This window comes from Odocoileus virginianus, chromosome 26 (assembly GCF_023699985.2).
Source record: "Odocoileus virginianus isolate 20LAN1187 ecotype Illinois chromosome 26, Ovbor_1.2, whole genome shotgun sequence".
Lineage (NCBI taxonomy): Eukaryota > Metazoa > Chordata > Mammalia > Artiodactyla > Cervidae > Odocoileus > Odocoileus virginianus.
The window spans coordinates 14,327,080-14,352,617 of NC_069699.1; the positions used below are offsets into that span (position 1 = coordinate 14,327,080).

The 25,538-nt window shown below is 43.4% G+C and overlaps 1 protein-coding gene and 1 long non-coding RNA gene across 6 annotated transcripts in view; one reads left to right on the forward strand and one right to left on the reverse strand.

Annotated features, from left to right (window-relative positions):
* Positions 1 to 155: 155 nt before the first annotated feature.
* ZNF502 (zinc finger protein 502) overlaps positions 156 to 25,538 on the forward strand; it is a 54,398-nt gene continuing 29,015 nt past the window's right edge. For 4 of the 5 annotated variants that reach the window (XM_070455550.1, XM_070455549.1, XM_070455551.1 and 1 more), the window contains exon 1: positions 20,715 to 20,817. Coding sequence is in view for 1 of the 5 variants with exons in the window: in XM_070455552.1 (XP_070311653.1) it covers positions 3,223 to 3,411; positions 4,403 to 4,547; positions 7,858 to 9,019 (1,496 nt within the window). In the remaining 4 variants the exon portion in view is untranslated. Of the gene's footprint in view, positions 1,134 to 3,101; positions 3,412 to 4,402; positions 4,548 to 7,857; positions 9,020 to 20,714; positions 20,818 to 25,538 lie in introns of those variants that run through there. The other variant, XM_070455552.1, reaches the window with a different exon arrangement.
* On the reverse strand, positions 13,135 to 20,688 carry LOC139031220 (uncharacterized). The gene is made up of 4 exons (XR_011483639.1): positions 20,477 to 20,688; positions 20,273 to 20,364; positions 19,237 to 19,326; positions 13,135 to 18,901 (listed from the first exon to the last, which is right to left on the reverse strand). It is a non-coding gene; the product is annotated as an uncharacterized lncRNA (long non-coding RNA).

Here is a 25,538-nt window from a genome sequence, read left to right on the forward strand (position 1 = left end):
TGTATGTGAATTGTGATGGTGGTTCCACAGATCTACACGTGATAAAATGACAAGTACACACACATTGTACCAGTGTCAGTTTCCTGATTTTTATCTTAAATTATAATTATGTAAGATGTACCCATTGGTGGAAACTAGTTGAAAGTTATTATCTCTGCAACTCCTGTGAATCTGTAAATTCATACTAAAAAGCAAATCAAAACTAAACAGCCATACCAAATACAATGTGTGAAACTGACTTGGAAAAACAATGAAGTCTATATTTTAGGACAATTGGAAATTTGAAAATGACTGATGATAGATGATATTAGGGAATTTTTGTTAATTTTCCTACCTGTAATGGTGGTATTGTTAGTGTTGAGATTATTATTATTAAAAGATACATATAGAAATATTTGGAATGAGTATTTTGATGATTACAACTTTAAAAATGTTTCTCAGTATGTATATAGAGAGAAGGCAAACGTTGTTTAGTTGCTCAGTAATGTCTGACTCTTGTGACTTCATGGGCTACAGAAGCCTACCTGGATCCTTTGTCCGTGGAATTCTGCAGGCAAGAATACTAGAGCGGATTGCCATTTCCTTCTCCAGGGGATTTTGGATTTAGGGATCTAATCCTGTGCCCTGAAATGGCAGGCAGATTCTTTACCACTAAGCCACCAGGAAAGCCCAACGCAGAGAGTGAAGTGTTAGTTGTTGAGTACAGGCGTTCATTGTACCATTCTCTCTACGTTTGATATTTCCAAAATAAAACATTCAGGTCAAAATGATCAGGGCCTTCTACAGATGGATACTCTGTACCTTCAGGCTGCCGGCTGCGCGCCTCACTTCAGTGCTCTTGCCAGGCATAGGAATGCCCCTTGCCCTGAGGTTCAGGGTCCCCAGGCCACCTGCACTCTTCCTCTAAGCTTGTTCTTCCATCCCAGATCGGTAGCGAAATTGGACACCCAACGAGAAGACAGTACCTCCAAGATTCCTAGAGAGGCTGGTCTGGCGACTTGGGGAGCCGGAAGCCCATCCCCAGGCACTTCCTGTCCGGTCATTGTTCTCGTGCCGGTAGGCGCCGGGGTCCAGGCCAGCCGCTTTCTGCTCCAGAGCTCGCAATCTCCGGCCGTGCTTCTGCTCCGCGCACGGTGAGCGGGGGTGGCGTGGCCTGGGCGCGAACGTCGGGGGCGAGGGAGGGTCCATTCCAAGGGTATGCCCGCCTCGTCCTCCCTTCAGGGATCCCAGCACTGTGGCTGTCCCGGGGCGGCTCCGCGCCCCGCCACTTCGGAAACCCGCTGTTGCCTACCTACCGGGGGCCTAGCTCCGTTGTAGGTTGGACACCAACCGCCCCAGGGGCCCGGCTTATCCCAGGAACTGGGCTGTGTGGCTGCTGGAGGTGGAGGAGATGGGTTGCCACGGTTGGAAATAGGGAAAGGACGTTGAAAGGAAGCCCATGATAGGAGACTGTGCTGTCTAGGGCTGGAGGCCAGTTAGAGTATCAGCAGTCTGATGACAATATCCAAAGTAGGCAATCTTGTGTATACGCGGGTGAAACGAGTATTAAGGACCTTCCTCCCTGATAAAATTCAACTAGTCACGGAAAGAAGAATTCTTTAGAATTAAGTTTCGTTGCAGGACTGAAATATTGCACTGCTCAAGAGATTCAGTGTATGGAGTAAGTTGCCAGTAAGTTAATGCAGAATAAAGTATATGATCACTTCAATAGTAGCAAAAGAGAACTTAATGAAATTTAGCACTTTCCCCCTAACACGTCTAAAGGGAAATAGGAAGATTTCAGTTTTTCCATAATCAGCTATAATGGTAGATTATTTTACTCACAGATTAAGAACAAAAAAATCTGTTGGCTTGGCTGTGATACTGGGGAACTGTTAGTTCATGGTGATATGATTTGTTTCAGTCCTTTTAGAAAGCAGTTTGACAATATATGTCACCTATAAAATCCTTTGGTTAGTAATCCCTCTTCTAAAGGAATAATTCAACAGCAGAAAAAACTATTTGCGTGAAAAGAATCAAGAATTATTTTAAGAAAATAAACTGGAAACAAGGTTCTTTACTAAAGCAATGATTAATAAATAGGGGCTGGTTTAGTAAATTATAGGTATTATATAATACATAATACTGTATTTAAATTATGTATGTTATAATATTTAGAGTACCGTGCCAGAAGGAGGTGACATTGTATGTACTTAACATTGAAACATCTACCATCTTAAGAGTGCTGCTTCGTCTCACAGAAAAGTTGAAAGAAATAGAAAAATATAAAAATCAAAGGAAGAGGACCTTAAAACCACCTGTGATTACATCACCCAGAGATAATCTCTCCTAGCATGTTGGTGTCTAGTGCTAAGTTGCTTCAGTTATGTCCAACTCTTTACGACACCATGGACTGTAGCCCACCAGGCTCCTCTGTCCATGGGATTCTCCAGGCAAGAATACTAGAGTGGATTGTCATCCCCTCCTCCAGGGCATCTTCCTGACCCAGGGATTGAACCTGCATCTTTTATGTCTCCTGCATTGCCAGGCGGGTTCTTTACCACTAGTGCTACCTAGGAAGCACAGTTGGTGTCTAGACTGCCAGTCTTTTTCTTGAGAGTCTTTTGTTCATACTATTGTTCTTGCTTAAAACAAACAAACAAAACAAAAAACTTTGCATTGTAATGACCCTTCTTAAAAAAAACCATGTTGATAATTGTGAAAATATGCATCCCCTAAATTAGAAAGTTCAAGTCATAATTGTCAGTATCGTTGGAGGTTTTCCCTTAAAGTAAGTACCTTAAATTCTTCAGTATACAGTGATTATCTCTCTGGAGATGAGCTAGGGGTAATTGTTTTAAATCATTTTCTGAATTTTTAAAGTTTTTATAATTATGTTAACTGTATAATCAGGGGAAATCAATAAACATTACATAAGTGTTTGTAATGTGATCATTGTAGGGATAAATTGCTTATTTACAGTCCAACTCCTTCCATCCTGTTGAGGAACAGAGCAGACCCTGTGCTGTATTGGCTGCTGCCTGCACACTGGTTACCTGTGGTCTTAGTGGCATTCAGGCAAACCTCTGCTCTACTAACAGTGTTTTCTGATTTCCCAGTAGATGCTACTCATCATGTCCCTGGGAGGAAACTCAGGAAGAAGCTTTTGAAACTTAAAGATTAGATGGGGCTTGACTTCTGCTGGGCAGCCCCCAGCCGTAGGAATTCTGCTGAGCAGAGACGATGACTGCAGAGTTGAGAGAGGCTGTGGCCCTGGCCCACTGGGGCCCAGTGACAGTGAAAAAAGAGGAAGAGGAGGAAGGCTTTGCGGGCCAGGCATCCAGCCAACAAGTGCACTCTGAAAACATCAAAGTCTGGGCTCCTGGGGAGGCGCCTCAGACATGCCTCCCTGTGTCAGAACAGGAGGAAAAGGTAAGCAGTGGCCAGGGAGAAGGGAGGGAGGATGGTCCTAAAGGTTGCACATGATTTCAGGAGGGACCCTGTCCCTCCGCTTCCACACCTAGAGTCTTGTTTCCTGGCGAGGGCTCTGGCCTTTAGTCTTTTGCAATTTAATTGAAACATACTATTCAGTTGACATTCAGTACTTTCTATAAACCAGTGCTTCTCAAACTGTGCTATAGTTTGCAATTACCTGGGGAGCTTTTTATAAAATCATGATACCTATGTCATATCTCATGTAAGTTAAATCAGATTCTCTGGGGAGGTGGGCCCCAGATCTCTGTATTTAAAAAACAAACAAAACCACTCTTCCGGTGAGTCCAGGCATGATTTGATAACTCTTACTTGTACTTTTCAAATTAATATGCCTAAGAATCACCAGGGGTTGGGGTCAGGGGATATGGGGTCTTGTCAAAATGCAGATTCTGATTCAGGAGATCTGGGGTATTGATCAGAGACTGCAGTTTTCACACGCTCCCAGTGATGGTGATTCTGCTTGTCCACAGACCACGATTTGAGTCGTGAGGCTGTATGTTTTCAAACCTACACCTCACCATGACTAGCCCTATGAGGGCAGAGGTACCCCAAAGCCCCTCTGTAATAATATGACCAGAACCTTGCTTCTTTGATCTTTAGATCTAGAAAGATCTACTGTGAAAAATCTCCCCATGTGCTTTCTTGTCTTGTCATGCACTCACTGACAAGTTAGGTTTGGGCAGTGAGATGAAATCAAAGTGATAGGGGAAGAGATAGCAGGCTTGCTTCTCTGCCTAACTCACCTTGGGGATTATGGAAGACTCTCTGGCTTCCTTTCCCCCTTTTTTTTTTAATAGTTGGTGTTTTTCTTTTTTTCTTTTTTATGGCCTCCAAGAATAGGTGCTTATGTTCTCATCCTCAAAGTTATGATCATATCACCTTCCACCAACATCTCCTTATAAACCCACCTGTGCCTGCTTGTTTCTAGGGGCAGAATGTGTTCTGGGACATGGCTGTAGTCCTGAAACCAACACAAGAGGCACCTGCTGCTTCAACCCCAGGCAGCTCTTCATTACCAGAGACTCTGGCCAAGAGCGAGCTACTGGACACTCATGGGAACATGGGATGTCTAGGTGAGGTCAATTCTCTGATTCAGAATCTTGACTATTGAGGTTTCTCAAAATCTTTTCAGAGGCTGCTGGTCTGGTCTCCTAGCCTGAGCAACAGAGTACTGAGGTGTTGAAGGTGTCAGGGAGAGCTGGGCAGAGGAATACGGAAAGATGCCTGTGCATTTGTCACAGGAAATGGCTTGTTTTGCACACAGTTTCAAGACATCAGGCAAACACAGGTAAACTCCAACTTTAGCTTTTTTTAAAGAAATAATTTTACCTATTTATTTATTTTTGGCTGTGCTGGGTCTTCATTGCTGCAAAGGCAGTGGCTTCTCTATTGCAGGTCACAGACTTTAGGGAGCGTGGGCTTCAATAGTTGTGGTTCCTGGGCTCTAGAGTACTGACTCAGTAGTTGTGGCACATAGGCTTAGTTGGTCCTCGGCAAATGGGATCTTCCCGGATCAGGGGATCAAACATGTGTCTCCTACTTGGCCGGCAGATTCTTTACCACTGAGCCACCAGGGAAGTTCTCCAAATTTAACTTTTGATCGCATTCATTGTTCAGCAAGTTTCATATCTATGCACACATGTAGACACATGTCCTCTCCCTATGCTTTGTTCTTGTTGTGGCTTGGTGAGCCTACAAGAGAAGCTAACTAAGATAAGAAGGGTCACCTTTTGTGGTGATTTTTTGAGGTGTTCTGTTTTCATAGGTCTTTGTGGACTTTCTAGAGAATTTTGAACATTTGTGTCAGCCATGATGATGTCCAAAGTCAGTCATGATGGCTGACTTACCACCTGGTTCTCCAAGCTGGGACTCAGGATATGCCTGGCTAGCAGTGGTGGAAACTTGTGAAGTAGGGACATGTAACTGGGTCAAGTGTGTGGTCACCATAAGTCCTGTGTTGTGGAAGCAGTCACTGCATGCCTGCCAAGGCCCCTCTGGCACTGACATGCCATGAGTCTTCCTGGCCAGGGCTGTGCCTGAATACTCTGAACCCTCTCTCCTCCCTAGCCAGTTCCTCAAGCATTTGCAAACCAAGTCCCTTTCTTAAACCAGTGTTGTAGGGAAGTTTAGGATGGCCACCTTTCATATTCCTGTGTCCTCTTTAATTCTGCATACTCTCAGTAACTTCTGTTTCCCATATTTTGCTTTCTGTCCCAGTCCTTCTGGCACATTCCCCTGTATATCACTTCTTTTCTGTTTCCCTGCTTTATCAGACATTCATGGTCTGAACTCCCAACAGCTGCACCCTTCTACTAGGAATGGCCAATGTTTTCTAGTTTTCTTTTTTTGGCTGTGCTGGGTCTTTGTTGTAGCAAGTGGGCTGTGGGCTTTCACTAGTCGTGGTGCACCAGCTTCTCATTGTGGTGCAGGGGCTTTTCTTGTTGCAGAGCATGGGTTTAGTGGTTGCCTCGAGGGCTTCTCTAGTTGCAGCATTTGGGCTCTCTAGTTGTGGTGCACAGTCTTAATTGCCCTGTGGCATGTGGGATCTTAGTTCCCCAACCAGGGATTGAACTTGTATCCTTTGCATTGGAAGACTGTTTCTTAACCACTGGACTACCAGGGAAGACTAGACCACTGTTTTCTTTCCCTGCTTTCCCCAGCCGGTACTCACCTTTCTGCCAGCCATTTCTGTCATTATAGGTAATGGCGAGAACACTGACCTCTAGCAGTTGAGAGGGGAACCCCAGTGTAGTTGCTTCCCTATCTCTGAGAACTCTCTGACCTTGAGCAAGTCCATTCTTTTTCTGAACCTCCATTTCCTGTTCTGTCAGCTGGGGTCTGTTCATTCTGTAAATACAAGATTTGTTGAGGACCTGCTTCCTGTGTGCCCAGCTCACGTATAGCAGTGAGTGAGAACAGCCCTGCACTTTTTTAGCGCCCATACACGTAAAGGGAGATACCTTCATCTTGATAATAAAATCGTATACTATACATGAAAGTACTTTGGAAATTTTAATGCTAATGTCTGAGAGTTTTATTTACAGTTTGGTGTGTATTCATTAATATTGAATTTATTAAGGTTTATACATTAAAATGTAAAAAAAAATTTTTGTAAATTTTTTTAACCATAGCACACAGCATGTGGAATCTTAGTTCCCTGACCAGGGATCAAACACTCACCCCCTGCATTGGAAGTGCAGAGTCTTAACCCCTGGACTGCCAGGGAAGTACTTAAAGTTTATATATTTAAAACAAGTTTTTAAACTTTTCAGTATAACTTGTTTTTATTTCCTTTGTATATCTGGAAAAATGCAGAAGATGGGGCTTCTATGGTGGCTCACTGGCAAAGAATCTGCCTGCCAATGCAGGAGACACAGGTTCGACCTCTGATCCAGAAAGATCTCAGATGCCACGGAGCAGCTAAGTCCACATGCACTGTAACTATTGAGCCTGTGCTCTAGATCTTGGGAGCCGCAGCTACTGAGCCTGGGCACCCTAGAGCCCATGCTCCGAAACAAGACAAGCTATGGCACTGAGAAACCTGAGCATCACAACTGGAGCGTAGCCCCCGCTTGTCACAACTAGAGAAAAGCCCAAATAGGAACAAAGACCTAGCATAGCCAAAAATAAATTAAAAAAAATTTTTTTTAAAAAGAAAACAAAAGGGGGGGGGGTGCGGAATTCTCTGGTGGTCCAGTGGCTAGAACTCCCCACTTCCACTGCTGAAAGCCCAGGTTTGATCACTGGTCAAGGAACTAAGATCCCAAAAGCCATGTGATGTGGCCAAAAAACAAAAAACCAGGAAAGGAAGAGTGAAGAGGCAGTAGGGGAAAAAGGTAACAAGGAGAGAGTAAGATAAGAAAGAAGAAAAGAAGATGTAAGAGCAGTTTTAAGCTACAGGGAGAAAAATGGAGTAGAGTTAAAAAAAAAAAAATGAGAACAGTAGAAATAGATAAAACCAAAAAAAGATTAGCTTTTCAGGGTTTTCTGTTGTCAAAGTCAGGGCTTGTTGTATCCAGGGCTCAGCCATTCTCTTTCTCTGACATCGCCCTTCCTGAGTGACTGTGCTGGAGTTTCATTACTCTGGTTGCATTGCCATGGTCTTAGCCAGAAACAAAACTGGACTGTCCTCCTTGCCCGGTATTGCTCTGTGCCTTAAAAATCCCAATGCCACCCACTCCGTTCTTAGTTGAAGAGTTGCCCTGGTCTGTGCCAGTAGGGTGTCTGGATGCTGGATTCCCCTGTGCAGTTGCTCATGATCTGCAGCTCACAGCTGAACTCAACATACTTTCCCATCTTTATGAATTGACCATCCTATTCTTTTTCTAGGTCATAAAAATCTGGAACTTCCATTTTCTGTTTTTGTTTGTTTGTTTGATTCAGGTGCTGAAACCAAAAATCCACAGTTATTGGTTCCAAAAACTGAAATTTGTGATGAAGCAGAAAAACCCTTCATCGTTTCAGGAAGAATCCAGAAAGTTGACCCTCAAGGACCCAAGTTAGGAGAAGCCTGTGAAAACAGGAACATGTTAAAGAGGCAAAGAATAAAGAGGGAGCAGAAAGATTTTGGACAGGTGACAAGGAAGGACTGTCACCTCCCTGAAAACCTCAAAGAAGAGGAAGACCAGAAGTGTCCCAAATCTGAGGAGCGATACACCCTCAGTTCTGGCTCTGTTAAAAATCAGAAAAGCCAGCCTGGGCAGAAACCTTTTACATGCGGCGTGTGTGGGAAAGGCTTTAGCCAGAGTGCAAACCTCGTGGTGCATCAGCGAATCCACACTGGGGAGAAACCCTTCGAATGTCACCAGTGCGGGAAGGCCTTCATTCAGAGTGCAAACCTTGTTGTGCATCAGCGAATCCACACTGGACAGAAACCCTATGTTTGTTCAAAGTGTGGGAAAGCCTTCACCCAGAGTTCAAACCTGACTGTACATCAAAAAATCCACTCCTTAGAGAAAACCTTTAAGTGCAACGAATGTGAGAAAGCCTTCAGTTACAGCTCACAGCTTGCCCGGCATCAGAAGGTCCACATCACAGAAAAATGCTATGAATGTAACGAGTGTGGGAAAACGTTTACTCGGAGCTCCAACCTCATCGTTCACCAGAGAATCCACACCGGGGAGAAGCCGTTCGCCTGTAATGACTGTGGCAAAGCCTTCACCCAGAGCGCCAATCTTATCGTGCATCAGCGAAGCCATACTGGGGAGAAGCCATATGAGTGCAAAGAGTGTGGAAAAGCCTTCAGTTGTTTTTCACACCTCATCGTGCACCAGAGAATTCACACCGCAGAGAAACCTTATGACTGCAGCGAGTGTGGGAAGGCCTTCAGTCAGCTCTCTTGCCTTATCGTGCACCAGAGGATTCACAGCGGGGACCTTCCGTACGTGTGCAATGAGTGTGGGAAGGCCTTCACGTGCAGCTCGTACCTGCTTATTCATCAGAGGATCCATAACGGGGAGAAGCCATACACATGCAATGAGTGTGGCAAGTCCTTCCGGCAGAGGTCGAGCCTCACGGTGCACCAGAGAACCCACACGGGGGAGAAGCCCTACGAGTGTGCCAAGTGTGGTGCAGCCTTCATCTCCAACTCACACCTCATGCGCCACCACAGAACCCACCTCGTGGAGAGCACATAGAGGACAAGGGAGACCTCCAGGTGCCGATCGAAACCTCCCGCTCCCCAAGTCAGATGACACCTCTTGGCTGTTTCCTCCTCTGCGAAAATGAACCCTGCTCTGTCCTACAAAGTTACGGTTTTGGTCTTTCCTGGTGGTCCAGTGGTTAAGACTCAGCTTCCAGTTTAGGGAGCATGGGTTTGATCCCTGGTCAGGGAAGTTCCATATGCTCTGTGGCCAAAAAAAAGCAAAAAAGCAACAGTTTTCAGGAGTGCAGCACAAAACACAAGGCAGACATTTCAGAGGCTAGTTTAAAGAAAATGAAAACAAAGGCCTCAAGGCAAGGATTTTGTTTTTAACGGTACTCCAAGTGATCATATTGTCTGAAGTGGGATGTGGCCTTCTTAGAAATGGGTCATACAGAGCTCCGTGATAAAGATCCTTCTGGGGAAAAGGATTTTTCACTTAATTTTGTTTTTGAAAACTCTTAATTTTCCTGGGCAACATGCAGGTTATTGGTGTGTCTGACTGATGGAATTCGAGAGCTTTAAACCTTGTGTTCTAGTATTTTGGGTTTAAGCAGTGACTCATGAAGGAAACCACTTGGGGTAGCAATTCACCAACAACTCTCACCTATGAACATGATAAGTTTTCCATTCCGTGGGTAAAATTTTTTTTTGAAAATTAAAAAAAAAAAAATCCAACTGTCTGCCACTCCTTAAATGGGTGGAAGTAGGAACTGGTTGTTTCCCTCATGGTCTGCACCTCATGACAGTTGGATTGGTAAAGTTCTGGGGACTGCTAATCCCCAGTCTCTTCTGGGGATTAGACTCTTCTCTAATCAGAGTCTCTTCTGATCATTTCCCAGCCTGCATGGCCAGTTACTTGAGGACGGATGGAGACTGCACAGCAGAGCCACCGACACTGCTGGGCTATGTTCCTTTGAAAAGATCAACAAGTCTTCTAATAACAACGCTGGTTACCACTGCATTCCATTTGAGTGAGACACTGCTAACAGACCCCTTCCCAGATACAGGAGTCACAGAATAAAGCTGGAGGCATGCCCACTTTGCTCTCTTCCACCCAGGCCAGCCAGAGGGCTCAGCTTGGGCATCGTCACTTTCCAAATGATCTGGTCATTAGAAGAAATAATGGAGCCCTTGTACTTCTGAGAGGACCCAAGAGGAAAATGAACAGAGAGGGAGGGGGCAGAGTGGGATTCCTAAGGTCTTAATTTGGTTTTCTTTGGAAATTCAGAAATATTGGCATATGAGAACTTTTAGGAGGAGGAAGAAACTGGCTAAGGTAAGATACCTTTGTTAGCATTTGAGCCTTTATTCCTGGGAAAACAGTTTCTACAACTATGCAATAGGTAGAGTCATGTAATAATACTGCCTTGTATTTATATAGAACCTGATTCCTTGTGTACCCTCTTGTGTAGAGTCATAATTCCTGGCACTTATATCGTGTTTTCACAGAGATCATTACCTTAATCCCTGTTAAACTGAAAGAGCTGTTTGTCCCCTTTATCTGAGAGAGGTCATTTAACCAAGACTAAGTAACAAGCCTGTGTTCAGACCCAAGTCCTAAATCCAGGTTCCCTTTGTTCTGCCATGTTCATTCCATGTCTTACACATGTAACCCCACCCAAATCTATGGGAGAGTCTGAGAAAGGGGTAGATAGTCTCATTTTTAGGTGAAGAAGCAGAGCTGACAGATTTGGGGGTGTGCCTTAGAGTGACCAGCAAACAGCAAATTTAAGATAGGGTTTGAGTCTCTTCTCTTGATTTCTGGGTCTATCTCCATCCTACTCTCAGCATGCAAGTATTTATTGTAAATGCTGTACCTGGTGAAAGCACTTAAGGGCAGCTCTTGTGCGTAAGTCCTTGCATTTATTGTCTCATTTCTACAGGATTGAATATTAGTTACATAACGTTTTGTAGTTTACAGAGTACTTTGCCATACAAAAGGCATACACAAAAAGCTTATTAACTTCTTAACTTGTTTTCCCCTTTAACCACAGTCTTTCATCAAAGCATGCTTGACTTCTCTTCCCAGTTTCACTCTGAATCATACAGACACAAAAAATCAATACAAGTCACAAGTAAGAACCAAAAGTGCTCATGCCCTCATAGACCCTGATGGTGACTCTTTCTGTTTCCAGTCTGGAAGGGGAAAGACCCAAAAATACCACGTCTCTGCTGAGATTAGGAACAAGTTAGGTATCTTCCTCCCCAAGTGATCAGGAGGCTCAGAGAGGGCGAGCAGGTCTGAAGATTCAGGGTAAATTGGTGACACTAATACACTAAGAGGCCAAAAGTGTGCTTTCCTGAAAGATAGCCAAGATTTGTGACCATTAAGATGGTTAAACAGAGCCTCACGTCATGTTTTTTTTCTTTTTTCTCACATTGTGTTTTTATCCTTGTAACTAACTGAACACTTAAGTCATAGCTGATTGTGATCTCCTCTATTCGTAGGGAGTTCAGAAGAGCTATCCAGATGATTATCATGTAAAGCTAGGTTTGGGAATCACTGACCCAGTGTTTTACAACATTGGTTTTTTAACCTCATTTGCATGTTAGAATTATCTGAGACACTTGAAAATTTTTCTGTTTTAGGCCTCAGTATTTTTTAAAACTTTGGAAGGGAGTGAACCACTGCTGACAAGTAAAACCTGCAGGTCACAGATGTGTGTGATCAGAGGTGGAGGGGACCTCTTGTATAAGACAGTGTTCTGCTTCAGCAGGAAAGGACACTGAGTGCATCGGCTTCTCTGCTTCTGACAACCCTTGGCTACTGAGACTCTGTGACCTGACTCCTCTGTGTTTCACGTGAATATACCAAACATTTTATTTATATGAGCAAAACAAGTTCTGTATAAGATGCTTTTCTGTTCCCCCATTCTACAAAATGACTTTTTACATTTTTGTTTGTATTTCATCTCCAGATCTGGGTTTCCGCAAATCACACTCAGGTTCAGGACCCCGATCCTACACTAATCATATGAGCCTAATAGGTTGCTAAACAGATCAGATCCTTCCCCACCTCATAACAACTTTCCCTCCCAATTCAATTCCAACCCTCAAAATAAATTACCAGCTACTTTTTCCAGTAGGGTTTCTGGTAGGAGAGAAGTGACTACACTTTGTAATCAAACGTGACTTAGGTTTTCCTTTTCCTTGGGGTCATCGCCCTTCTTTTTTTTTTTTTTTTTTCATGCAAACTTAGATCCCCCAGGAGGAATCGAATCCTCCCTTCAGTGGAGGCTCACAGTCTTAACCACTGCACCGCCAGGGAAGTCCCTTCATCTCCCTTCTTCCTAGGCTGGTCTTGCCAGAAGTAGATGGAAACTCTGAAGCCTCATTTTCTTAAGTTGCTGAGAACTATCAGTCTTTCAGCTCTCAGACAGAGCTAGGCCTAATGATGAGCATTAAGGGTTGAATGCAGAAGTCTGTTTTTACCTTTAAGTGAGACCAACAGATGTATGTTACGTGGAGCAAAGGGATACAAAAGTAAAATCATGTACGGGTGCTTTGGGGGCCTGGGGGAGAGATTCCTCATCAGCATACTGGCACATAAGCACACACCCCTGCCTCTCAAACACAGTTAGCTGTGAATCCTCCAGGCTCAAGAAGCTAGTCCTTCCACCATGCTGTGGGTCCACTCTCTCCTCTAGGTGGCTGTCCTCCCACTTTTGTCACTTCCCCACCTGTGTGCCTAACCTTTCTAGGGTCACGGTCCCTTTGAGAATCTGGTGGAGGTTGTGGATCCTCTTTAGGAGAAACTCAGATTGCACGCTCAGTTTTGTGTTCATTTGTGGAGACATAGAAACTCCCTGAGGCTAATCCGAGGATCCTTTGGGGTCTCAAATCACACCTGGGGATGTACTATGAAATCACCCACACCTGCAGCAGAATGGTAACTTTATTTTTTGACTGTGTGTGACTTATAGGGTCTTAGTTCCCTGACCAGGGAGTGAACACCAGCCCCTGCAGTGAAAGTGCTGAATCCTAACCACTGTGCTGCCAGAGAATTCCCAGTGACATTTTTCAAAATCAACATCAGACCACAGAATCTCTAGGGGTGTTGCCCAGACACATAACCTTTTCAATTTTGCTCCTCCTGGATTTCCGCCCGCCCCCCTCAGTAAATGGTGTCATCATCCAGCACCCAGACTGGAAACCCAGGAGCCATTTCTGGCTTCCAGTGTATCAGGCATTGATGACAAAAATAGTTATTATGCACTCTCATTGTGGCAGACATGGTGCTAGGTCCTGAGGTGCCAAACCAAGCAAGGCCTGCATTTCCCCTTTTTCATGTCTCTCACTGGAAAGCTGGATCCCTTAACATGATTTATATGCCAAGCTCTTCATCATCTCTTTCCAGCCTATTGGTTTCGTTTCTCATGCACCTTTACTGCGGCCTGGAGGCAACTTGCTCTTGTGGTGCCTGTGATCTCTCGCCACCACGCCCCACAGCCTCCTTCTGCTTTGCCTAATATTTGGTTTCTTTTAATATTTGGCTCAGGCCCATCTCTGGGAAACCTCTGACCTCCCCATGGCCAAGAAGTATATATACAAGTATAGAAGAGCATGATACTTGTATCCAGAGTTTTACTTGGGGCTTTAAAGTTAAAAACATGTGGATTCAAAATTGTGTATATAGTGCAGTTCTCGTAAAATGTTGTTACATACACTGTATACTCTTTAAAATATATAGATAAAATACATGAAGGAAATATTAAAAAAAGTTATAAATGTTTAAGTGACTTTCGGAGCCATACAAATGATAAATTGCAGAGCTTGGGCTCACACCCAGGTCCTAGGGATAATGGAATTATAGGCGATTAAAATTTTTTTAAGTAATTTTCATATTTTTTATAAGGAACAAAAATTTTATAATCAGGAAAAATATTTATTATAATCACAAACTTAGTTTTATTTTATTAACTATAAACAGTATCTCTAATTCTCCATTTGGTAGAATGTGGGATGTAGAATTTTGGTAGAATGTGGGATGCTCCGTCTCCTCCCCTTGTCCACCTTTCTGCCTCTGAAAGTGTCAAGTCTGACAATTCTTAAATTCTGTTCTGTAACCATAGTCTTTTATGCTTTGTTTATTGATTTGTTCTGAAAGTTGAAATAAACAGCATGAATGTTATTATGACTGTATACATGTTCACTGCAGATGTAAGTAATTTATTGTGATTCTGTTTCCTTTTTGGAGCAGCATTTTGTTTTTATTGAAGTTTCTAGTTGTCTTTCTTTTTCCCCTGTGCTGGTTGCTTTTAACACATCCTCAGTTATTTCCAAATTCTCCATCCAATTAGACGCTCTTTGAGTCCCCTTTTCCCCTGTATATATCCCTTCCAGAGACCTCCAGCCTCCTGCTTTAGTCTGTCCATGATGTTTGTTTGTTTTTAATTAAATATTTTTTTTTGACCACACTACACAGCTCGTGGGATCTTAGCTCCCCGATCGGGGATCAAACCCATCTTCCATGCAGTGGAAATGCAGAGTCTTAACCACTGGACCACCAGGGAAGGCCCAGTCCTTGGTATTCTTTATGCCTACTGTCCAGTTGTTAAACTGGTACATAGCATCCTAAATTCCACATCTACCTTTTGTTTCCTCTCTCGTTTCACCTCAGAGCATCAAGTCACTTACCAAAGAGAGTATGTGGAAGGCAAAATTGTTGGGTGCCTATGTATGGGAAACAGCTTTCTCTGCCCTCACACTTGTTTGGTAGTTTGACTGGCTGTGGAATTCTAGGTTGAAAATTTACCCCCAGAGCTTGTAGGCATTGCTTCACTGACGTATAGCATCTGACATTGCTAATTAGATGCCTGATTACAGTCTGTTTTTTACTTCTTTGACAATAAATAGAACTCACATTTTTGTGATCTCTTTCCCCATCCCTTTCAAGCTCTTAAAGTCCCCTGTTTATCCTTGATATACTGAATTCCCTAATGGACTCAGTGAAATTTTTCAATCTAGCAATTCAAGTACTTCTAGGAAATTTTCTTGTTATTTATCTGACAGTTTTCCCATTCTATATTTTTTTTTTCTCTGTTTTCACTGTTTTTGCAATTCCTGTCAATCAAATGTAACTTCTGGATTGATCCTCAACTACTTACTATACTACTTTCATTTCCTTGACTTATACCATTTTCTGGGAGAGCACCTTGATTATTTTTCAACCTTTCTAGTGAGTATTTTGGCAGTAATTAATTTCTAAGAGCCTTGTCTTGTTTCAGTTTGTTCCTTTTGTGTAGCATACTATTCTTATTTTACAGATGCCTCTTAAATCTGAGTATTCTAATTAGAAGGATTTTCCTTAAAGTCTTTTCTGTCACTGAATTGCCTCACCACCTTCATTCCCCTGGTCTGGGTCCTTTTTTCTTTTTGTTTATCTTGTTGACTCTCTTTGGAGGATTTCCTCAAATACGTTGTGATTCTTACACCCTCAGATATAAACATGCGTATATTTGTGTGGTGTGGAGGCAGGTACTGGGCTTGACTCAGCAAAAGGCTTCCCTCCAGAGTGGTTGGTAGTGAACAAGTTATTTCCCTGAAGACTCTAAATGCCAGGATGCAGAGATCTTTTGGCAAAAAAAATCATCTCATGTTTTTGTCTGGGGTTTGGATGATGTAAGTGACTCTCTAGAGTGAGAGAGAAGGGGATCAAGTGTTACTACAGGTTTTCAGTTGATGCTTTTTTTTTAAACTAAATTAAAAAATTTTGGTGGTGCTGTACCACATGCATGGATCTTAGTTCCCCAACCAGGTAGTGAACCCACCCCCCTGCAGTGGATGCTCGGATTCTTAGCCACTGGACCACCAGAGAAGACCCCTGATGCACTTACTGTTAGCCCTGTTCCATCTTACCCTTCATTGCACCAGCGATTTCCAAGTCCCAAGTCATCTGGAGTTTGGCAAGTAGACAGCTGCCTCCTTTCACTGCATTGCCCTCAACAAGTATTTCAAGCTATCACTCCCTCCATCTAATTTTATTGTGGATGAACCACTATGTCATCCATTTTCTATCCTCTAGAAATTTGTTTCCCTGTCCCATCATTGTTGTTCATATATTTTAAACCATTTTAACCCATTATTTTATTGGAAGCCAAATGATTTAAAAAAGAATGTTGATAATCCTTTGATACAGTAGTACCACTTTTAGAAAACTAAAACATTATTTTGACAATGGTTTATATTCTTGTCAGTGTTAATATTTTACAAAAAATGAAAACAATCCAAGTGACTAACAATAGTAGAATGATTATATGTGGTGGAATGTTCTGCAACCACTAAATATCATAATTTAAGGAATCTTTAGTGATATGATCAAATATTCATTTGCAATAATATTAAATGAAACATGCAAAGTATAAAATTCAGTGGTGTGTATAGGCACTTCACTTTTCTTAAATGTATTAATATATGCCTAGGAAAGACTGGAAGGAAATAAATACCTGAAGTATTAACAGTGGTTAAATTTTCCTGCATTGTCTACATTTTCTACAGTGAGCCTAAATTACTCTCATGATCAGAATGGAAAAATTAAGAAAAAGATCATGGCTTGTTTGGAGTGGTAAGATGTTCTTGTGGGGTGTGGAATGGGTAGTGGGGAGCAGCAGAATAAGAGGGGAAATACAGTGGTCAGTTGCCAAGGACCTAATGCCAGGTGAAGGGATTCAGCTGGAGAATATATGTAACCCCAGTGTTTGTGACATGCAGTTATAGCTGTGGAGAGTGGAGGCTGGGCTGGTGAGGGGAGAAAAGACTCTGGAGACCATACAGACCACTTCTGTCAGAGTCTAGGAGAGACCCTGGATTCTGACCCAGGCAGCAGCAAGGGCCAGAGGAGAAGAAACAGATGGAATGAGCCGGCCTTCGGGGCACAGAGGATCGGGTCCAGTACCCCCCGCTGTGACACATGATCTCTGACCAATGGGGCCTAGCCCAGACCCGAGACATCCTGGTTTCTTTGCGCCTCTCTGGGGCTGCCCTGTGTCAGCCTGCGTGTGAGGAGGCAACCCAAGTCCTAGCGGGCTATTTGGCTACCCAGGGCCTCATGCTGGGCCAATAGCAAGGTTATAACTGCTCTGTTAGCTGGAGGGGGTTCCTGTGGGCTAGGCACTCTGCTAAATGCCATTTAGACTTCACCTGAGGAGGGTAGTTCTCTTATTATCTACATTCTCTTTATTCTTTTTTTTTGAAATAAGTTTTTATTGAAGCATGGCTGCTTTACACTGTTGTGTTAGCTTCTACTGTACAGCAAAATGAATCAGGTATAGGTATACATATGCCCCCACTTTTTTGGATTACTAATTTTTTTACATTTTCATAGTCAGTAGTCACAGTCAGGATTAAGATAACTGAGACTAAAGACCATTATCCCCTCACCCAAGCTGTCTTCTCACTGTGCCCCCAAGAACCCCTCTCCTTATCTAAAAGTGCTTTGTTTAATGGGAACAGCAGTGCTTGCCTGTGGTAAGAAGTTTGGTGGTACAAGAGCAGACAGCAAAGAAGTTGTGTCCCTCCCAGCCCAGAGTACCCCAATATGTGCATCACAGATAACTTGTCAATTTCTTGGGGATCCTCCCAGACATGCATTTATAGTCTTATATTTCCCCCCACACACATGCGCACACATGAGCTTAGGATACTAAACTGTGTCTTTTTAAACTGTGTCTTGGAGATGGTTTGTTTGCCTGTAAGATCTATCTCATTCTTTTTCACTGCTGTGTGATATTCTGTTGTGTGGATGTCCCATGATTCATGGAGCAAGTGCCCTACTGGTGGTCATGTAGGTTCTTTTCTCTTTTGCTTTTACAAACAATGCCATGATGAATATCCCAGCATACTGTCCTTTATCAATTTATCCTGCAGACAAAGTTGTATGCATACAATTTTGTCTGCAGGATAAATTGATAAAGGGTATGTGCATTTGATATTTAGATAGAAATTGCAAAAGCAGTTTCCAGTGTGTGTGAAAATGCCCACTTCGCTGAATCCTCTATAATACTATTGTTTGTCTTTTCTGCTCTGATAAATTAAAAATGCTCTCATATTTTAGTTTGCATTCAGTTATGAGTGAACCTTTTTTTTTTTTTTTTTTTTCTGTTGGGTTGTTGATCCTCTTAAGAATTTATTTCTAAAGTGAAAAGTGAAAGCGAAAGTCGCTCAGTCGAGTCCAGACTCTTTGCAACCCCATAGACTATACAGTCCATGAATTCTCCAGGCCAGAATGCTGGAGTGGGTAGTCTTTCCCTTCTCCAGGGGATCTTCCCAACCCAGGGATCAAACCCAGGTCTCCTGCACTGCAGGCAGATTCTTTACCAGCTGAGCCAGAGGAAAGCCCTAAGAATTTATTTCTACCAATTCTGTAATAAAGACGTGACTCTTCTCATCTGCCATATGTGCTGCAAGTATTTCCCCCAGTTTACAGTCAGTCCCTTTACTGTGATCTTTGCTGTTCAGATATTTACCATTTACTGTCAGATCAAAGGCTTGCCCTCTTCAAGATGATTCATTCTCCCATGATTTCACCTAGTCCTTTGAGACAGGTTCATTGGAAATTCATTTTATAGTAGGGACCGAGTTGGGTCCTGGCCCCACAGCCGGCCTCTTTTCCCGGGGTTCCAACAGGAGGAACCGAGCGGGAGAACCGCAAAGATGGAGACCCCTCCTCGCTTCGTGGAGCTGCGGGCAAGAGCCTGCAGGCTGGCGCTCTCTCCCCGGCTGGTTCACTGAGCCGCGCTCGCGCGCTGACTGAAGGTCCCGGATCTGGGTTGGCCTCGCTGGCACCTAGGAGACCCCCGGGTGAGCCAGGAGTGCAGAGGATGGAGGGGAAGGAGGGATCGGCAGTTTGGCCAAGGGAGGATCTGGCTTTAGTCAGGCGCTGGGAGGGGGTGTGTTGGGAAGGAAAGCGGAGAAGAGGCTGCAGCCTGAGGTTAGCTACGGAGAGGAGGAGGCTGCCACCGGGGAGTGGGCGCTGTGCTGGGAGCTGGGGATGAGGCCAGGGCAGGCAGGGAAAGAATAGGTATGAGGGTGGGGAAGAGCGAGGCGAGGGGCGGGGAGGCGGAAGGAATCGACTGGGTGGGAGGGTGAGGGGAATGGGTTGGAGAAGGAGGGGCTCATACCAGCGCCAGGACAGCTTCCTCCAGACCCTGGGACTCCTGCCGAGCTGACTTCTCTCGCCTTGGGCCACTGGACACAAGTCAGACGTGCCGCTGTGGAAAAGATTATTTTCCCAAAGTTCTTGAGAGTATTCTACTCTGGCCCTGCTGCTCACTTAGCTCCAACCCAGAACAAATCCCTAACAGCTCTGAACGTAAATGCTCTCTTCCACTCAGGGTTAGGCGGTTGGGATGAAATGAGGCGATTAAAAGGGATTTGTAACCCTTTATTTAAAGGCTGCCTGGTTGCAGAAGCCTGCCATAGTCCTGTGGGTGGTGGTGTTTAGTCGCTAAGTTGTGTCCAACTCTTGCAACCCCTGGGCTGTAGCCTTCCAGGCTCCTCTATCCATGGGATTTCCCAAGCAAGAATACTGGAGTGGATTGCCATTTCCTTCTCCAGGGGATCTTCCGGACCCAGGAATCAAACTGGAGTCTTCTGTTTCCTGCCTTGGCAGGCGGGTTCTTTACCACTGAACCACCAGGGAAACGCGTTCCTGTGGATAGGTGTGGATGAGATAAACCAACCCTAATTTGACTCAGGGGAAAACATTTTTACTTTCACAGTTCAACATGGAGTACAGTGCCAGCTGACTGCCTCAGGCGTAGACGTCAACGGCAGGAGCTCCTGAGCCACTGTTCTGTTCTGTCCCCTGGTGGTGGTGAGCCCTCAACTGGGCAGACTGGGGCCAGCAAAGCCCTTAGGCTCAGTCCTGCCCCTGGAGCTGGTCTGGATTTCCCATCACCGCTGCTGGGAGTTACACCAAATCTACTTGAAGCTTGACAGTAAGAAGCAAAGAGGTCTTGGCTGTTGAGAGGAAACAGGTCAGAGAGGGGAGATGTAAAGTTATAACTCAGTTCCCAAAAGGTAGGATCTGTTTAGATGAGAGTCCAAGGAACCATTATGCTGAGGAAGGAGCCAGCATTTATGGGCTGTCCCCACTGCCTATAAGTCAAGGGAAGGGGAGAAGGTAGGGCCAGCACTTTTTAAAAAAGTATTTACTTATCTGGCTGCCACAGGTCTTAGTTGAGCACACAGGATCACTTGCAGCATGTGGGATCTGGTTCCCTGACCAGGGATGGAACTTGGGCCTCCTGCAATGGGAGGACGGAGTCTTGGCCACTGGATCAGTAGGGAAGTGCCAGGAGCTATTCTGTAGATGGAACGTGTTGCTCCCTTGCTGAGATGGCCCGTTCTGACACCCACCTAGTATTTTTTCCAACCCTAACGCCCCCATCTACAGTTTTCCCGAGGCATGAGGTGTTCACTGTATTCCGGGCAAGGCAGTCTTTCATGGGACATCAGGCATGCCACTGGGCTTGGAGGGACACCGACGGGGATCGCCTTCTATGAGGCAGCTATCGAGAGGCTCCTCTCAATTCCTAGACAGCCGAGGGCTGCGCCGGACAAGAGCCGCCGGGCCTCTGATGACGCACTACCGGCCGCGCCGCTGTTCTTCCGGCCTCGGCAGGTGACTCTAACCCCTGGGTCTCCGTGTACCTCACGGACGGTGGTCGCTGCCCTGTGGGGAGCCCCCGGACATCACGGTGAGCGGGCGGGACCCAGGGGAAGGGAAAGACAGACACCGCACGCCTCCCGGCAGTGGCGGCGGCCCTGGTTTATGTGGGAAACCCGCCCGGGCCTCGTTCTCCCCGAATTACTGCGTACCGGGGCGGGGCCCCCGAGCTCCTGGCGGCCCATCCCCGCTTGCAGCTTCAGCACTGCTCACCAGGGCCTGGCACACAGAACACGCCTAAGAAGATGAGGGCGTGAATGAGTGAATGATGATTGAGTAACAGATAAATTACCGAGACCTAGGACCCGAGTTCGGAAACGAAATCCTGGGGGCCAGAGTTCTTCGTTTGGGTACAAGCTGTTTCCCCCAACAGTCCTGCAGCTCAAACTTTAAAAATTTGAAGGGACTTAAAAGGAGAAAGCAAATAGTGTGAAACGCACTAGCGAGAGAGTTTGGAGACCTGAGCTGTAATTCCCTGGGATACCGAGCCGGTTTCTTGATCTCTCATGTTGAACGGTCACTGTCTTCTTTTCTCTACAAAGCTCAGTGGACAGTATGTACGCGATAGCACATATGGAAACGTTTATGTCTAACAACAAAAGTTTACTATCCATTACTTGCCAAATATTACCTAGAATTTAGAGGCGGGACTACAAGAGTGAGTGACCTCGGAGCCTTGCCAAGTGGGAAGTCGCTTCCCAGTGTAGTACGGGAAAATATATATATGAGCAGATCTGTGATAATATTTTAAACCGCGTTTATTTGGCACTTAACGGGTACCAGGCACTGGTTGAAACAGTTGTGCATTTATTTAGCCTTCACAAGATCTAATTTTTAATGAGGAAATCGAGGCCTGTAAGAGAATAGATGACTGCTGTCGATCCAACGCTGCAGAAAATGTAGGTCCAGTGGGCTGCTGCAGCCTGGAGGAATACTTTACTTGGGGCCAACAAGCAAATTAAGAAGGGCTTCACAAAACAGTACATTTAGTTGTGGCCTTATGTAAGGAATTGTGGTTTCAGTTCTTGAAAAACACCTTCCCAGAATCCTTCAGCCGTTTCTAGAGGAGTAGCCAAGTGGCAGCAGAGAGAAACCTTACAAGACATGAGGAGGATGCTAGGTCCCTGTAAATTGTAGCAAGATGAAGTTGGATATATGTATATGTATATATATTTGTTTCCCCAAAATCTGGATTAAGTTTGATCCTTTTAGCATCTTAAAATCACGAACAGATATTTCACATTATCTTATTTGTGTAAGCGTTCCATTCTGGCTGACTTAGAAGCCAGATGTCAGCAAACTGACCCATGGGCTAAAATTTGGTCTACCACCTGTTTTTGTTAAAAAAAAAAAAAAAATTGTTGAAACAAACAAGCTCACTTGTTTACATATTGTCTAGTTCTGTTTTCAGACTGCAAAGGCAATGCTTGCTAACTTTTGATGTAGACAAACAGCTTGGATGATCCACAACTAGAGAGTAGATATGACAGACTTGTCCTCCTCAAACGTGATATTTCCGGACTCCTGCTGAGTGCTTGCTGTGTGGCATGTATCTGTATAAGTGTTTTATGTGAATTAACTCATTTAGTCAAGGGTTTCACAGAGTGTTGGAACTGGAAGGACTTGGAATATTACCTGATTTGTCACCTTTTTCAGATAAATAGCCTGTTCACATGGGCTATGGCAGAGTAAAGTTTCTTGAGTTTCAGTACAGCTCACTTTGCCACTTTGATCTTATTCTGAATGGGAAACCTATACCATATCCATTAGATGTGGCATTTTAAAAAAAAGGTTTTTTTTTGGGGGGAGGGAGGTAGTTTTTAAAACTCTGAGCCAGATCTTTCACTTTAAGATGTTTTTCTGATTATAAAAGTAATTCATGTTTATTGCAGGAAAAATGAAATATGTAGAAGAATATAAAGGACAAAATAAAGTAACCCATTAAATGACCTAGAGATCAGTTGTTGACACTTTGGAGGGTCTTCCACTGCCCTTTTTTATGTGTGTGTTTTGTGTATATATGTGTAGTTGATAATAGGTTCTGTTTACTGAATGCTTACTTTAGTACTGGTATATATGTGCATATTTTTTGTTTTTAGTGTTTTGTAGTCTCCTATTTTAACATATTGTATTCTCATGCATATTCTTTGAAAACATGAGTCTTAACAATTTCATAATCTGTCATATTGATACACTATCAATTTTTACTTGCCTATATTTTCTTAAAATTATAGTAACAATGTGATCCTTGCACATAAGTCTCTGTGCTCATCTCTGATTATACTTTTTCACTTTTTTCTGTGATTATAGAGTTATTTATTTCTACAGGAAGACTTTCAAGCATTACAAAAGGAAAGGCCTTATGACAACAAAAGTTTCAGACTTTTCTGGTGGTCAAGTGGTTAAGACTCTGTGCTCCCAATCCAGGGGCCAAAGGTTCAATCCCTTGTTGGAGAAGATCCTACATGCCACATGGCGCAGCAAGAAAAAAGAAAAAAGTGTACCATAATCTTATTCCTCAGAGATGATAGTGGCTAACAAATTGATAGATATTCTGAGAGATTTAAGTTATTTATTTATTTAGGCCATGCTGTGCAGCTTGTGCGACCCTAGTTCCCCAGCTAAGGATTGAGCCAGGCCCTCAGCGGTGAAAGTGCAGAGTCCTAACGACTGGACCACCAGAGAATTCCTAACGTTAGTTTTTTTAAAATAAGGCAGAATATAAATAATTGAGGAAATATGGGAAATAGAGGGGGAAAATCATTCATAATTCATATCCCCATGGTGATGATTAATTTTCCTTTTTGGTCTTATTTATATGCATATTTTAACATACATATATGATGCTACATTTGTATCTGAAATTATGACATACTGATAAATTTGAGGATCTTCTAAGATACATTGCAGGTGACTGAGAATTTTGTTCTAAGTTCCTGTACCTACAAAATGGTGATCCTGGTGTCCCAATTGCCACTCAGCATACAACTTTAAGACCTAATATATGTAACTAGATTATCTCTAGAAAGATGGTACCAGTTTATATTCCCACCAGTTGTGTGTGAGAGGCTCTTTCCCTGACCTTTGCCAGTTTTTGAGTTTTAGCATTAAAGAGAAAATTTTCAATTTGATATAAAAATCAATTCTTCATTCTTTCAGTTCTCATTTGTTTGATTACCATGGAGGTGAAGCTTTGTTTTGATATGTTTATTGGCTTTTTGTTAATTCTTGGAGTATTTGTTATACTGCCCATTTTTCTGTCAGTTCATCTTTTTTCTTTACTCATTAATAAGAAGCTTTTTATTTATCAGGTCCATCTACTTTTTTGATGTATAAATTAAAAAAATACATTTTTTAACCCTTTACTCAGTTTAGATTTATTTTGGTATGTGGTATGAAATAGGAGTCTCACTAAGTGTTTTTTCCAGATAGTTAAACAATCTCAGCACAATTTGGGAGAAATCAATTGTTTATGATTAGAAATGCCAATTTTTTATCATATATTAAATTATTTTGCATATTTCTCTTAGGGGATTAAGAGCCTATAAAGTCAAAAGCCAGAGTTTAACTTCCTTGTAAATATGTAAACTCACTGTTAAGGTTTCCTAGTTACACTCTCTTTTCTTTTTTTTAGCTGTGCCACACGGTATGCAGAATCTTAGTTCCCCCACCAGGGATCGAACCCCCACTCCCTGCATTGGAAGGACAGAGTCTTTACCACTGAACTGCTGGGGAGATCCCCTAGCTATATACTCTTTTGGTGATTTTATCTGTTACCCTCAGAATTTCAATTACTCTCTTTATGACAAAAATTCTAAATGCAAGTTTTCAGCCCATACGTCTCTCTATTCCATATATGTATGCCTGATATTTCAAACTGAATGTATCTTTTTCCTCCCAAACCAATGTTCCCACTCTCATTAAAGGTTACTGTCATCACTCAAGCTTCAAACCAGCAAATTATCATTAACTTTTTCTCCTTACATCTCCCTCTAATATTCATCTTGTCCTGTTGTTTTTTCTCTTAGCCAGCCCAGTCCCCTTACTGGATTGCTGAAACAACCTCTCAGGGGTCCTCCAGCCTTCATCTTGCCTCCTACCTTTCACCCCTGTACACACTTCTTCTCTTGTACTATGGACAAAAGGATGTGTGTGTGTGATAGCAGATCTAATCATGTCACATCTTTTTTTCAAACCGTTTCCAGTCCTTTTTGTGGCTTTCTGCTCAGTTTAGGGTTAATTCCTTAAAATGACTTGCAGGATTGTATTTGCTTGCCTCAGGCTTCATGGCTTATTTCTAGTGTTTTGTACTTTGGCCTTGTTAGATCTCGTTCATTCTTCTGAAGCATGGGGCTTGATTCCTTTTATATATTCCATTTCATTTCTCTTGATATCTTCTTTTACCTCTTTGCCCATCTAATCCTTACTTATCTCTCCTTCAGTGAGGCTTTCTTTCCCAGGTTAGATTAGGTCCCCTCTGCTCTACATTTCCACAGTGTCCAATATTTCTGCTTTTTTAATTCCCTTATTTGTAATTATTGGTGTAATTTCTTTATTGAGCTGTGGTGTAAGCTCTGGGTGGGCAGGGTCATGTCTGACTTTTTCTCCACTGTCTAGCTCTGATTATACCCAGACCCCACTCTACCTCATGAATATCTGTAGGATTCTGTAGTGGGTCCACTTTATGTCCCTTTATGGAAGAGGATTGGGAAATCCCACCTAGAATCCTCCTAAACCTCTAAATCTCAACAC